The sequence below is a fragment of the Clupea harengus genome, chromosome 14 (genome assembly GCF_900700415.2).
Source record: "Clupea harengus chromosome 14, Ch_v2.0.2, whole genome shotgun sequence".
NCBI classification, from domain to species: Eukaryota; Metazoa; Chordata; class Actinopteri; order Clupeiformes; family Clupeidae; genus Clupea; species Clupea harengus.
The window spans coordinates 28908459-28922753 of NC_045165.1; the positions used below are offsets into that span (position 1 = coordinate 28908459).

General features: G+C 42.4%; 2 protein-coding genes across 6 annotated transcripts in view; one reads left to right on the plus strand and one right to left on the minus strand.

The window, feature by feature from the left end:
* mocs1 (molybdenum cofactor synthesis 1) overlaps window positions 1-6340 on the plus strand; it is a 28582-nt gene extending 22242 nt beyond the window's left edge. For 4 of the 5 annotated variants that reach the window (XM_031581002.2, XM_031581001.2, XM_031581003.2 and 1 more), the window contains 2 exons: window positions 16-63; window positions 4846-6340. In XM_031581002.2, the coding sequence (XP_031436862.1) occupies window positions 16-63; window positions 4846-5813 (1016 nt within the window). In that variant the 3' untranslated portion in view covers window positions 5814-6340. Of the gene's footprint in view, window positions 1-15; window positions 78-4845 lie in introns of all 5 variants that reach the window. The other variant, XM_031581005.2, reaches the window with a different exon arrangement.
* A 6584-nt stretch (window positions 6341-12924) lies between these two features.
* daam2 (dishevelled associated activator of morphogenesis 2) overlaps window positions 12925-14295 on the minus strand; it is a 73209-nt gene continuing 71838 nt past the window's right edge. The window contains exon 25 of the mRNA XM_031579821.2: window positions 12925-14162. Coding sequence (XP_031435681.1) covers window positions 13932-14162 — 231 coding nt within the window. The 3' untranslated portion in view covers window positions 12925-13931. The remainder of the gene's footprint in view (window positions 14163-14295) is intronic.

Sequence of the window (14295 nt, forward strand, 5' to 3'; positions counted from 1 at the left end):
TCTCCTCTCCTTCAGGCATGTTCAGTATCTCTCAGATGAAGAACAGACCCATGATCCTCATTGGTGGGTGACTCTAGGTAACTCCCTGCCTTCTGTTTGTTGTCATGTACACCACCGTTCAAAAGTTTGGAATCACACAGGAAACCTCAAATCCCTAGAAATTTGAGAACCCTAGAAATAATGATCTTTTGCTTTCAACCAAGAGTCCTCCATTTGCAGTAATTACAAACTTTGCAGCATTACAGCTTGACTGTTTCATCCCATAATAGGTCTTACACAACTTAGAGCAGTGCTTTGGAGCATTGTCTTGTTGTAGGAGGAAATTAGCAGACGGTATGGCATAGCAATGGAGTTATTGTAGCATGTAGTTAAAGCCTTCCTTGTAAAAGATTGATTTTACTCTGTACAAATGTCTTACTTAACATCATCACATTTCTTCTACAGCGCTTTTTTTAATTTATTTTTTATCAGTGATCCAAACTCCTCCCCTTTTATTTGTCAGTCCGGATACATTTTCCACCCAGTATCTGTTTTCTTTAGACTTTTGCCAGTCTCAAGTATGACTTTTCTTAGAACCTCCGTATAGAAGGCCCCCATTCCAGGACTTCTTCATGATAGAAGATAAGACAAGTTCTATTTAAAAAAGCTAAGGGTCTTTGAGGTGTCTGATGTTTTTATCCTACTGCCCAGTTGTGCACTGGAGCCTCCCACTTCTCTTTCTGTTCTGGTTGGAGCCAGTTTGCACTGTTATGTGGAGGAGGTGGTGCACTTTGTGTCAGATACCTTCAGTTTATTGAGAGTTTCATAAATGGAATAGCTTTCATTTCTAAAACCAACAATAGAATGCAAGTTCATGAAAATAACTCTCTCTTTCAGACAAATCTAAAAGTGCTCCGTATTTCTTAATTGTTCTTTGACTTTGGTAGTAGCAACACATTTTATGACAGAAGGAGACTATGCTGCGTTGGCAAGAGTGTATTCAGCACACGTAACTTGACCATTGTGCAACATGCAGCAAAGTTGTCCTGGCTAAATATAAGAAAGATTATAAATAGTTTTGTCTTTGTGCTATGACATTTAGAAGGACGGACACTCACTTTAGTCACTAAGGGCAGAGCACTATTACATACAGCAGACTCAGTGGATATGAGGATTACAACATTAATATTTCTATTTGAAGAGAATAAGGAAGAGAGACACACAGAACCACAGGCAACTTAGTCAACCAACGTTAGCATTTAGTGTGAGATGGCAATACATAAATAAGCCTCAATAATTACATGTCATTTACAGTGGGGAAAATAAGTATTTGAACCCCTGCCGATTTTGTTTGGCCACTTGCAAAGAAATGTGTGATCTATAATTGTAATGGTAGGTGTATTTTAACAGTGACAAATAGAATATCAACAAACAAATCCAGAAAACTGCATTTTATAACATTTATGACTTTATTTGTATTTGATGCAGAAAATAAGTATTTGAACCCCCAAGCAAACAGCAAGAATTCTGGCTCCCAATGACTAGTTATGTGCCCAAGAAGCACACAGATTAGTCCTCATTAGGCCTAACAAGGTACACCTGATCTCAACTGGTGACGTGTATAAAAGAAACCTGTCCAAAGAATCATACTTCACACCTTCAACCTCACCACCATGGGCAAGACCAAAGAGTTGACCAAGGAAGTCAGAGATAAGATTGTAGACCTGCACAAGGCTGGAATGGGTTACAAAACCATCGGCAAGCAGCTTGGTGAGAAGCAGACAACTATTGGTGCGATTATTCGTAAATGGAAGCAACACCAAACAACTGTCCCCATCGCTCTAGGTCTGGGGCTCCATGCAAGATATCCCCTCGTGCGGTATCGGTGATCATCCGAAAGGTGCAGAATAACCCCAGAACTACACAGGGAGAGCTTGTGAATGATCTCAAGGCAGCTGGGACCACAGTCACCAAGAAAACCATTGGCAACACACTACGCCGTAATGGTTTGAAGTACTGCAGAACTCGCAAGGTCCCCCTGCTTAAGGAAGCACATGTACAGGGCCGTCTGAAGTTTGCCAATGAACACTTGAATGATTCTAAGGAGGATTGGGAGACAGGATGTGGTCAGATGAGACCAAAATCAAGCTCTTTGGCATCAACTCGACTTGCCGCGTTTAGAGGGGGAAGAATGCTGAATATGACACCATCCCCACCATCAAGCATGGAGGTGGAAACATTATGCTTTGGGGCTGTTTCTCCGCCAAGGGTACAGGACGACTCCACTGCATCTAGGGGACTATGGATGGGGCCATGTAACGTGGAATATTGGGCTTGAACCTCATTCCCTCATTCCCTCCCATTGAAAACGCAACCTTAAGGATTTGGAGAGGATCTGCAGAGGAGTGGACCAAAATCCCTCCTGAGATGTGTGTAAACCTGGTGACCAACTACAAAAAAAGTCTGACGTCTGTGCTTGCCAACAAGGGTTATTCCACCAAGTACTAAGTCATGTTTTGCTAGGGGTTCAAATACTTATTTTCTGCATCAAATGCAAATTAAGTCATAAATGTTATAAAATGCAGTTTTCTGGATTTTTTTTGTTCATATTCTGTTTCTCACTGTTAAAATACACCTACTATTACAATTATAGATCACACATTTCTTTGCAAGTGGCCAAACTTGCGAAATCGGCAGGGGTTCAAATACTTATTTTCCCCACTGTAATTTGATGTGAAATTACAATTGCAGTCACCAGTGAAACGAAATGCAGAGACCAAACTAGCGTGAAGCTCAGGCATGAGCACAGATAGACCCCAGGTGAGGATCAGGCATTTGATTTATATAGCGCCATAACAATACAATTGTCTCAAGGCGCTTTACAGAGCCCAGAGCCTGGAGCTTAAAAGCATTCTTTCCGTTGGACTAGTCAGTAAAACTTAATAGCTGTCTTGCTAAGTCTGGTGTTGCGCTTGCTTGATGTGTTACGAAAGTTGTCATTGTTCATCATAAACATCCCTACCAATGGTAATTATGAAATAATTTGACATAAGGAGACGGGGATGACACCAATATGGTTACAGCCTGAGTCATATTTGTGTAAAATGTTGTGATATTACTCTACCTTGTCAGTCAACATGCTTTTTTGTCTTCGGTTTCATATCCTTCAGCTTGTCAACAAATACACGGTTACCTCTGTCCATTAGGGGGTCTCGAAGCATGATTTGTATTTACCACAGTGGTGTAAAAGTGAGCTACACTCCACACCTTTAGGGGGAGCTCTGCATGAGAAATAACCCAATTCTTGCGTAATGTGGCTTTGATTATTAAAACATGTGCTTCTGTAGGTTACTTTACTGTTTATAAATCAGAGGGACTTTTTATAGCCTGAGCATCTGCCGCCCCCCCCCCCCAAAAGTCTGTGCACGTCCCTGTTCAAGCTTGTTTTCAATTCCAGTCAATGAAGCTGCTGGCAGAAGTAGGGAGGGTGCTGAGGTAGAGGCAGGTGCAGCAGGTCCCAGTGGTAGAGGCAGCAGGAGCAGCAGGTCCCAGTGGTAGAGGCAGCAGGTCCCAGTGGTAGAGGCAGGTGCAGCAGGTCCCAGTGGTAGAGGCAGGTGCAGCAGGTCCCAGTGGTAGAGGCAGGTGCAGCAGGTCCCAGTGGTAGAGGCAGGTGCAGCAGGTCCCAGTGGTAGAGGCAGGTGCAGCAGGTCCCAGTGGTAGAGGCAGCAGGAGCAGCAGGTCCCAGTGGTAGAGGCAGGTGCAGCAGGTCCCAGTGGTAGAGGCAGGTGCAGCAGGTCCCAGTGGTAGAGGCAGCAGCAGGTCCCAGTGGTAGAGGCAGCAGCAGGTCCCAGTGGTAGAGGCAGCAGCAGGTCCCAGTGGTAGAGGCAGGTGCAGGTGACCAAGCAGCACAGTCCCAAACAGAGGCATATACACTCTTTATACGCACTAAAAAGTGTTTTATTCTTCATTTTTGTACTTTGTCTATCTCTTCCCATGTGGGTAGATGAAGGGGATGGTTGGGGTGGAGGAGGTTTGGATCTGTGAAATAAATTGGGTGAAATTAATAGAAATATTCAATATTCAATTAAAGGTCATATATTTGTTGTTTGTCACATGTAGTAGAGCATTTTTGTGCTGGCAGGTAAGGCCGGCCCTTTACACCAGCTACACAACAAGTATATTTAAGACCCTTTACACCACAAGTATATTTAAGACTCTTTACACAACAAGTATATTTAAGACCCTTTACACCAGCTACACAACAAGTATATACACTGACTGGCCACAGTAACCACGGTAACTAGGACTCTACACTGACTGATAACCACAGTAACTAGGACCCTACACTGACTGATAACCACAGTAACCACGGTAACTAGGACCCTACACTGACTGGCCACACTCCTGCATGATTGAAAATGATTGGTCTCAAAATGGACAATGCTAACTGGCTGAAGCTAATGGATAACCCCTGCTAACAATTATCCAACGTAATGTGCCATTGAAACACAGGATTGAAAATATTCCATTCAAAATCAGCTGCTTCCAGCTGTAATCATTAGAACATTAACAATGTCTACACTCTATTTCTGATTAATCTTTCTTCTAAAATAAGGACATTTCTCAGTGGTTTCAAACTTGTGAACAGTGGTGTACATGTATATGATGTTTTGTGCTGGATTGTGGGATGACCCAAACCATTCAAATCTTCTATTTACATGCTGTTAAAATGTGGAGAAACAGCTAAATATATGCCCTTTCAAGTTTCTGTGAACAGTGCTGTAATACAATTTATTATCACCATAAAATGTAGTTTTACTGTTACTAGATGCATTATCAGAACTGAGATCCTACTCTCACCCTCAGGTGGATTACCCAGAGTGCTGTTGGGGCCCAGGAGGAACATTGATTCTGTTCCGACTCATCTTCATTTAGCAGAGTCCACCGTCCTCACATCAGTCTTAACAGGACTGCGTCGCACAGACACTCAAGATGCAGATCAACACCTGCTTGCAGGCACAAAAGCAGCAGAAACACATAGATTAGTTTTGGCCCATGGAAATTGTGAGGTCATTCCAAAGAGAGACATTGTTGAAGCCTGTAATATTTCAAGAAATAATGAAGTCGCAACAGGTCGTCTCAGGTTTTCAAAAAATCGAAAAATAAACACGCACAATCTGCGTGGCCATAATGGCCACACTGCACTAAGGGCTACTCATGTTTTGCACCAAATCTCTACAAGTCTCCCTGTAGCCCCCCTCAATGCACAGGGCAGTTTTGTCAAGCAGCCACTACCACTATTACAAAGAATGCATCAGATAAACACTTCATCAGCCCACAGCCCCCCCACATCTGATGCCCTGACTCACACTGACACACACGGGCGTGCCTCTATGGTGGACGTGAGCGAGAAGGGCACGACGCAGCGTTCAGCCACAGCCAGTGCCACCGTCCACCTGGGAGCCCGAGCCTTCAGCTTGGTGCGTGACAACCAGCTGGCCAAGGGTGATGCATTGAGTGTGGCACGGCTGGCCGGCATCATGGCAGCCAAGCAGACCGCTGCGCTCATCCCCCTGTGCCACCCTCTGCCACTGGACCATATAGCGGTTTCTGTGGAGCTCCACGAGGAGGGGCATGCTGCGGTCGTCACGGCCACCTGCCGGAGCAGCGGCCGCACGGGTGTGGAGATGGAGGCGCTGACGGCTGTCACCGTGGCATCGCTGGCTCTTTATGACATGTGCAAGGCTGTCAGTCGTGACCTCATCATCACCGACGTCAAGCTGCTCGCCAAGACAGGCGGTCAGAGAGGAGACTACCAACGACCTCAAATCTGAGCCCATGCACTTCCACACCCACCACATGACCCCATCACACCACACCACATGACCCCATCACACCCACCACATGACCCTATCACACCCCATCACATGACCCCACCACACCACACCGCAGTAGAGGTCACTTCCTTTGCCATCGGTCTTCAGTGCACAAACATCCAGTTCAGACTCAATATGTGCAGGTATTCCCTAGAGGTCAACAACAAAGAATGAGTTGATATAGGTTTGATAAGCTGTCATAAATACCAATGCTCACCGATGAAGATCCAGGGCAGGGCATGGCTGTTGTGAACATTTAGTACAAGTTACACCAGACAGAAAACACAATTTTTTCATTATACTTCCAATGACTTTCTGCCCATAGTGGATTTTTCTGTCTTCATTGTCATAGTGATCATCATTACTGGTTTTACTCAAACACTGCAGTATCCCTGATGTGGTACAAGATGATGTGATTGTTATGTCAAATTATATTAAAGATATATATAATTATATTAAAGATTATTAAAGATATTACATATTTATTTCTTTATACTGTTCCTTTTTTTTAGAGTACACACAATGTGATGTATGCCAATCAGTCATAGTAATGTTAAAGTCATCCGCAGATACTTGAGATCATGATAGTGACACGTGACACTGATAACAAGATTAAGAATGCTTGACCTTATTGACCAAAGAGGTTTGGGACTGAATGAAGTCAACATTTCAGGGAGGGGGGGGGGGGGGGGGGGTAGCGGTTTCCATAGACTGTAGAATCCACTGGAGAGGAGGCGTATGGAGGGACATCACTTGATTGTGGGTGCTCTGCTGACACTTTAGTGCAGCTGAAATACAGGAGTAACTTGGATTAATAATTTACTAAATAAACATTTGGATAAATAACTTACTAAATAAACATTTGGATAAATAACTTACTAAATAAACATTTGGTCCATTTTGTAGCAATGTGTATAATTATACAAAACAACAGGTCCAGAATGTGTCCATAATGTTATAGGTTATCATATTTGGTTTCAAAATGTTCTATGATGCATACCCATTGTTCAGATTAACAATGTATTAAGATGTCTTTTTGAGGAATTGTTAACTTTTCTTTAATTTATTTTGCTATATCATGATGCAGTATTTCAATAACTTTAATATGATTACTGTGAATATTGCTTTATCATTTCTCCATCATAGCAGATCTTACCATTGGATTAACTCTGGAGCACTGGTTTAATTTGTGTTTAATCTTGTTTTGTATGGTTATGCTTATGTAAATCTCAGTGCCAGTATGCCGTTACTTTGTATTATTAGTTTATTACTGATGCTCGAGTAACTAGTGAAGTATTCCCACAACTAGTTGGGGTCATGATTGGCCTTCAGCTCACATTTAAACACGTTTTCAATGGAGAAGTTTGAGTGCACATGTGGCCATGAGCTGCACTTTTAAAATGAGTAAAACTGAGAGGAAGTTTGTCCAGTGTGTACATTGATGTAAAATAAAGAAATATTGAAATGCATTCATGTAAACAGGTTTATTCAAACTTGACCAAAAACAGATAAGTTAAAACTATGTAAGATAAAGCACGTCGTTATACATGTCTGCACTAATTGGACATGCAGTGCCTTGCAAAAGTATACTGTTCCTGTACTGACTGTTCCAAGCAGGAATTACTTTGATGAAGTTTGACACCATCAGGGTCCCAACCTCAATGTCTTCAGACAGTTTGTGTACAATATAATTAGTATGTGTACAATATAAGTACACATATCATTTTGTCACACCGGTCTGTAGCACAGTTTTGGCAACTACATATATTAGTTATAATTTCCCTCGGGATTAATAAAGTATCCATCTATCATATATATATATATATATAAAATGTAAACACTGTGCAACTGGACAGTTAACACTGACAATCTATACATTTACTGAGTGGGTGAATGCTGCACGTGCATTTACAGTTGACAAGGAACATACATGGTGAAGTGCTTTGAGTAGTATACATACAGTAGGCTAGTAAGAATGCAGTTCATTGTTTTTTCCCATCCACTTGATGAGAACGGTTGATTGAAAAGCTGTCCATTGATAAAGGCTAAACATGAGTGTTTAGTCAGGCAAGCTAATAAATGAACAAAATAAATGTATTCTCTCATTTTGCTATGTGGTGAAAAAAACATGATGAATTCCATGGTTAAATAACATGTTATCTGGAGAACTAGCAAGCTAGCAAGCATAGAATCAGAAACAGCTAGCTATTTAGAATCTATTTGGGGCTGTAGCCCTGGACACCTGGGCTTGACGATGCCCCTGCCACTCAAATGTGAGCGTAGAGCAATGAGCCACACTGGTACTCTCACTTCCAAAGACTTCAAGCGGCTCTCTATGTAAAGGGATAATGTAGCCTATAGTCCACTGATCTATTCTTGAAAAAATAAATCCCAACAGGACTAACAGGCTTTGGAATAACCAGCGGCCATTATCCCACTTATTGTAGGCTGCTGTTAGTTATTAAAACGATAAAAGAAATTTCTCCAAAAGTTTTATGGCTGCTCCTGAAAAAATAGTTATTCACGCAAACAGAACTGAAGAAAGGATTGAATATTGTTCATTATTCATATTTATTTATATAATGTTTTTCTTTAATAATGTGTGTGGATATAAAATATAGCTAAATAAATCAGGCAAATAAATAGAGTACAATTTAGAGCATATTTCTTTCTTGGTTTTTGCACTTTTTCCTCAAATAGAAGTATACAAAACATTTCAGAACAGTACATCTTTTAAAATCCTGACTTCAGACAATATACAACCTGCAACTCTCCTTATTCAACACAAAAGCTGTGTAGATAGCTTTTCTTTTGTGTGTGTGTCACCGGTATATTAACTTGGAAGAAATAAATAAATGACCAAACCTGTGGATAGTGCACCACCTTCTGGTTGTGAGGTGACATGACAAGAGCATGCTGGGACCCAAGTAGAGTAGAAGGCTACCTCTCTTACGCCACAACATGTGACTGGAAACAGGGGTGGCACGTATGTTACTGCTGAAAGAAAGGCATGTGCTTTTGCACCTTCTGCAGACATCTGTGGCCCTGCTATATTTTCACTCCACCCATGAATACATCCACTATGGCACATCACATGGGAATAGCCCACAACAAAAAGTGCATTAAACAACTAGCTTAATGAATTATTCATGCTATATTTTACAGGGCCAGTCATTGGCTAAATAATTATACACAAGTACACAAAATAAATGAAACTACTGTATAGTTCCAGATACTTATCGATCTGCTTTGCTGAGTGCATAATCTATAAATACTGCTACTTCACTCTCCTGATGAGGAAGTGTAAGCAGATCCAGCACAAGAGTGGGAAATAAAGACTTTTTTGTGAAGACCGCGTTATTGTGCACTCACTTCTTTTTGTGAAATCTTCCTTCCCTAAAATGCTAAATTGTTTAAGAATTTGGATCATTTCCTGTGCTTGATAACGGTGTGCTTAAGGTCTGCCATGTTCCCCTCCCAGATACGACCTATAATAGTTATTCATGCTCTTGCATCTTTTGTTTACAGTTTTTTACGATTGCATAAACACTTAAATCAAAAGTATTACACAATTATCAAAACCTTACACTCAAGGAGCAAAACATCGGACCAGATTTGCACCACTATAAGCACATGTCAACCTCACACTTTTTGAAAAACAATTCACACAGTGATTTGCAAAACACTAAACACACTTGTATGCATTAGACACAGAAGTATATCATTATGTTTTAAAACACTAAACACACTTGTATGCATTAGACAGAAGTATATCATTATGTTTTAAAACACTAAACACACTTGTATGCATTAGACAGAAGTATATCATTATGTTTTAAAACACTAAACACACTTGTATGCATTAGACACAGAAGTATATCATTATGTTTTAAAACACTAAACACACTTGTATGCATTAGACAGAAGTATATCATTATGTCACTTCCTTGCAATTCCGCCGCACTGACTGTCAAATGAACACACCTATGTGCCAATTGGTTAAACACAGCCATCAGGTGTGCAAACACAAGATTGCTTCATTATAGAGTGTAGACACACTATACAAATGCAGCAGGTGAGTTCACCTGTTTTCAACCAAAATGGAAGGAATCAGGAAAAGAAGAGTCAGGGTGAGAGGGGGGAAGAGGTAGAGGCCGAGGTAGAGGAAGAGGAAGACCTGAAGCAGGATGAGAATGTGCTCAAAGAAGAAGAGGACCAATTATATCTAATGAAATTCGCGCAACACTAGTTGACCACGTCGTGAACCACAGATTGACGCTGAGGGAGGCTGGACTAAGAGTTCAGACCAATCTAATCAGATACACAGTGGCATCTGTCATTAGGACATTTAGACAAGGAAACAGGTACAAATCAATCTGTCTACAGCTGCTTATTGTATGCACCATATCAGCACTTACCCCTTCCTGTGACATTTTACAGTAGGTTGCATGTATTTTGTTCTACATAGGATTGAGGGTCAAGAACGACAAGGAGGAAGGGCGCCCATATTCACGCAAGAACAAGAGAGAGAGATCGTAAACATGGCCAATAATGCTATAGGGTTCAGAGAAATTAAAGCCAACTTTATTGATGACCATACCATTTTCAATAATGTCAATCAGGTCTCTCAGTCAACACTGGCTCGCGTTCTAAACAGACATCGGGTTCGAATGGAACAAATGTATCGAGTGCCTTTGGAGCGGAACTCCGAGGGGGTCAAACGGCTGCAGCATGAGTATGTGGAGGTGTGTGTGTGTGGAGGTGTGTGTGTGTGGAGGTGTGTGTGTGTGTGTGTGTGTGGAGGTGTGTGTGTGTGCGTGTGGAGGTGTGTGTGTGTGTGTGTGTCTGTTCACTTTAGCACTGTGATGTGAGTGTGTGTGTGTGTGTGTGTGTACTGTTCACTTTAGCACTCTGATGTGAGTATGTGGAGGTGTGTACTGTTCACTTTAGCACTCTGATATTGCATACTGCACACGTAACCTTTTTACATGTAAATGTCCTGTATACTAGACCTATGTTGAACTTGTCTTTCACTGTATTTCAGAGAGTTTTACAGATGGATGCTGAGTAAATCCCACATGAATTCATATGCATAGATGAGGCAGGGTTCAACCTCACAAAAGCAAGAACATCATCGAATTGGCCACAGGGCTATAATCAATGTCCCGGGGCAACGTGGGGGTAACATCACCCTTTGTGCTGCCATCACCCAGAATGGGGTCCTCCTCCGTCATGCCAATATGGGCCCTTACAACACAACTCACATCCTCACATCTTTGGACCGACCGCACAACATCGTCACAGCAGTAAACCACATGCACCAGATGCAATACATTCCACCGCTCTGCTCTGGTGCAGAACTGGTTTCAACACCATCCACAGTACTATACCTTCCACCATACTCTCCGTTTCTAAACCCGGCGGTGGAGGGTTTATGATCTCCGGCCCCAGGCTCAGGTACCCCTCATTCAGCCTCAAATCGAGCCGCAACTGTACAAGTTCCCAATTGGTCTTGCCAATGAAGATATCGCCTTTGATGTTGATGAAATGTTCTGGCCAGATCCAGCTAGGCGAAGAGAGAATGTGTAGTATTTTCTGTACTGTATTTCACTGTAATTGGGACCTGTACTGGATACAATGTTATGTATGACTGATATTTGCTGAGCTTACAGTGTTATTCACACTACTGTAGTAGCATGAAAACTGGGACATGTTTTGTTGTTTTTGTTGTGATTCTCCATGTTGACTGACTTGGGTATATGGAGAGAAATAAATTATATTTTCATCAGTCTTGTGTAGTGTTTGGTGAATGTATTGTACTTTCTCTGTGTACTTCACTTACACTACTCTAAAATCACTGATAAGTAGAATTGCTAAAAGTGTTTTAGGTTTGCAACAGCAGTATGTAACTGGTACAAACAGTCATATGCAACGTGTGTTTCATATGGTAAGAAAATATGGTTTTGATAAATGAGTGTATATAGTTTATACAAGAGTGTTTCATTTTGCAAAGGATCTGAGGTGTTGTGCTAATTGTGTTTAGTGTTTTGAAAAACCGGGCCCTGTTTTCAAAATCGTGCTCTAGCAATGGAGAAAAAGTGCAATATGTCTACTCCTACTCTGTCTGCATGTATGGTGAAATCATTACAGATTAGCAGAAGGTGGCGGCCCTTCTGCTCTTCAAAGAGGGCATGTTATTGATTTTTTGATTATCATCCACTGGCTCCCTGTAGTTGCTAGAATTCAATTCAAATGTCTTAAACCCACATACCTTAATTCTCTAATTCAGATCTATTCTCCTCCCTCAAGCACAACATTCTTCTGATGAGCAACATTTGATTTGACCCTCTCTTCACAGCAAGAGATCACAAGACAGTGTTGGAATGATCTACCCAATCAGGAGAAACCCTTTCTATTTTGAAGTAGTCTACTCTAGTCTAAAGTCCCATCTCTTTTATGATAATCTTTTTGTCTGACTGGTATTTATACCATTAATATTATATGTCATGAGTTTATGTAACTTTTGTTAAGATTTTTTAATATTATTACTTTAAAAAATGTCTTAAAAAAGCACTAAAAAAACGGCCAAATCCCTAAACCATACAACTGTATAACTATGAAAAGGATACCTATTAAATATTTAGAGAGCGTGAAATTAGCATGTGGTTTTCTATACAAAAATATTTATTTCCTCTTATAAAATTATTAGAAAATTGACTGCCCTGCCCTGCCCTGCCCTACTCTGTGTGTTCCTCTATCTGTCCAACACTATCTGAGGCCCAGTGTGGGTGGAGGTAGTCCTCAGGATTAGCACTAGATGAGGCCCAGCGTGGAGGAGGTAGTCCTCAGGATTAGCACTAGATGAGGCCCAGCGTGGAGGAGGTAGTCCTCAGGATTAGCACTAGATGAGGCCCAGCGTGGAGGAGGTAGTCCTCAGGATTAGCACTAGATGAGGCCCAGCGTGGAGGTAGTCCTCAGGATTAGCACTAGATGAGGCCCAGCGTGGAGGAGGTAGTCCTCAGGATTAGCACTAGATGAGGCCCAGCGTGGAGGTAGTCCTCAGGATTAGCACTATCTGAGGCCCAGTGTGGAGGAGGTAGTCCTCAGGATTAGCACTATCTGAGGCCCAGTGTGGAGGTGATTAGCACTATCTGAGGCCCAGTGTGGAGGTGATTAGCACTATCTGAGGCCCAGTGTGGAGGTAGTCCTCAGGATTAGCACTATCTGAGGCCCAGTGTGGAGGAGGTAGTCCTCAGGATTAGCACTATCTGAGGCCCAGTGTGGAGGTGATTAGCACTATCTGAGGCCCAGTGTGGGTGGAGGTAGTCCTCAGGATTAGGCTTTGGAAACAGGGAAACAGATCCCAGCCAATCAAAGGGCTGTTACGATAGTGTCTGTTTTTTTGACATGGTTTTGCATAGCTGATTATTTCCCCAATCACACGGCTCCACCACTTGTTCCTCTACTTGGTTAACTGGTGTCTGAGGGTGCATCCAGGGTGCAGAGCCATAGACAGGAAGAGTAACACAGTGTCTGCGAAAAGTAGTTTGTCTGCAGTGGGAAACAGAAGAGGGGCCGGGGGAGCCGCAGCTGCACTGTGCTGTGCTACAAGTCCACGTGTTTTCAGTAGAGTTGCTGCACATCCAGGACCTTTGGCATTGAATCCGCAAACAGTGTGAATGAGGAGGAAGACAAAAAAATAAAGATAAAAAACAGTGAGTAAGAACTAATGCATGAATAGAGTTAGGGCTGACTGTCCAGAAGGATTCCGTTACCCGTCGCTCTTTGAGACAGCCATGATCCAGAGGGGTGGAACCACACTCCCTCATCAAACCTTTAGTGTGACGTCCATCTCACATGTTGGTCCTGCAGTGTGGCGTCCATCTCACATGTTAGTCCTGCAGTGTGGCGTCCATCTTACATGTTAGTCCTGCAGTGTGACGTCCATCTCACATGTTAGTCCTGCAGTGTGGCGTCCATCTTACATGTTAGTCCTTCAGTACAGATGATGAGTGGTTTAATAGCCCCTGGGATGATGATGAGTGGTCTAATAGCCCCTGGGATGACGAGGGTGGTCTAATGGTGGGTTTTGGCGACGGGTCTTTCATGGGCTCCATCATCATCCTCCTCCTCCTCCTCCTTGTTGACGGAGCGCTTGAGACTGCGCTTCAGCTTGGACCGGTCCTTGTCAAAGACTTCACCTGAGCGCAGTGCTAACACCAGGTCATCAAACTCACCCATCTCCTCCAACATGCATCCACCTGTACCCCTCCGTACCTGCCGCTCACGCTCACGCTGCTCCTTCAGCTGCAGGAGAGAGAGTAGACATGAAATGTGAAGATCATAGAACACAAAGAGCAGGGTTTAGACATGAAAGGTTTATGATCACAAAGCCACATAGATGAATTGCATCAGTGTCAGTGTGTTTAAATAAACCATT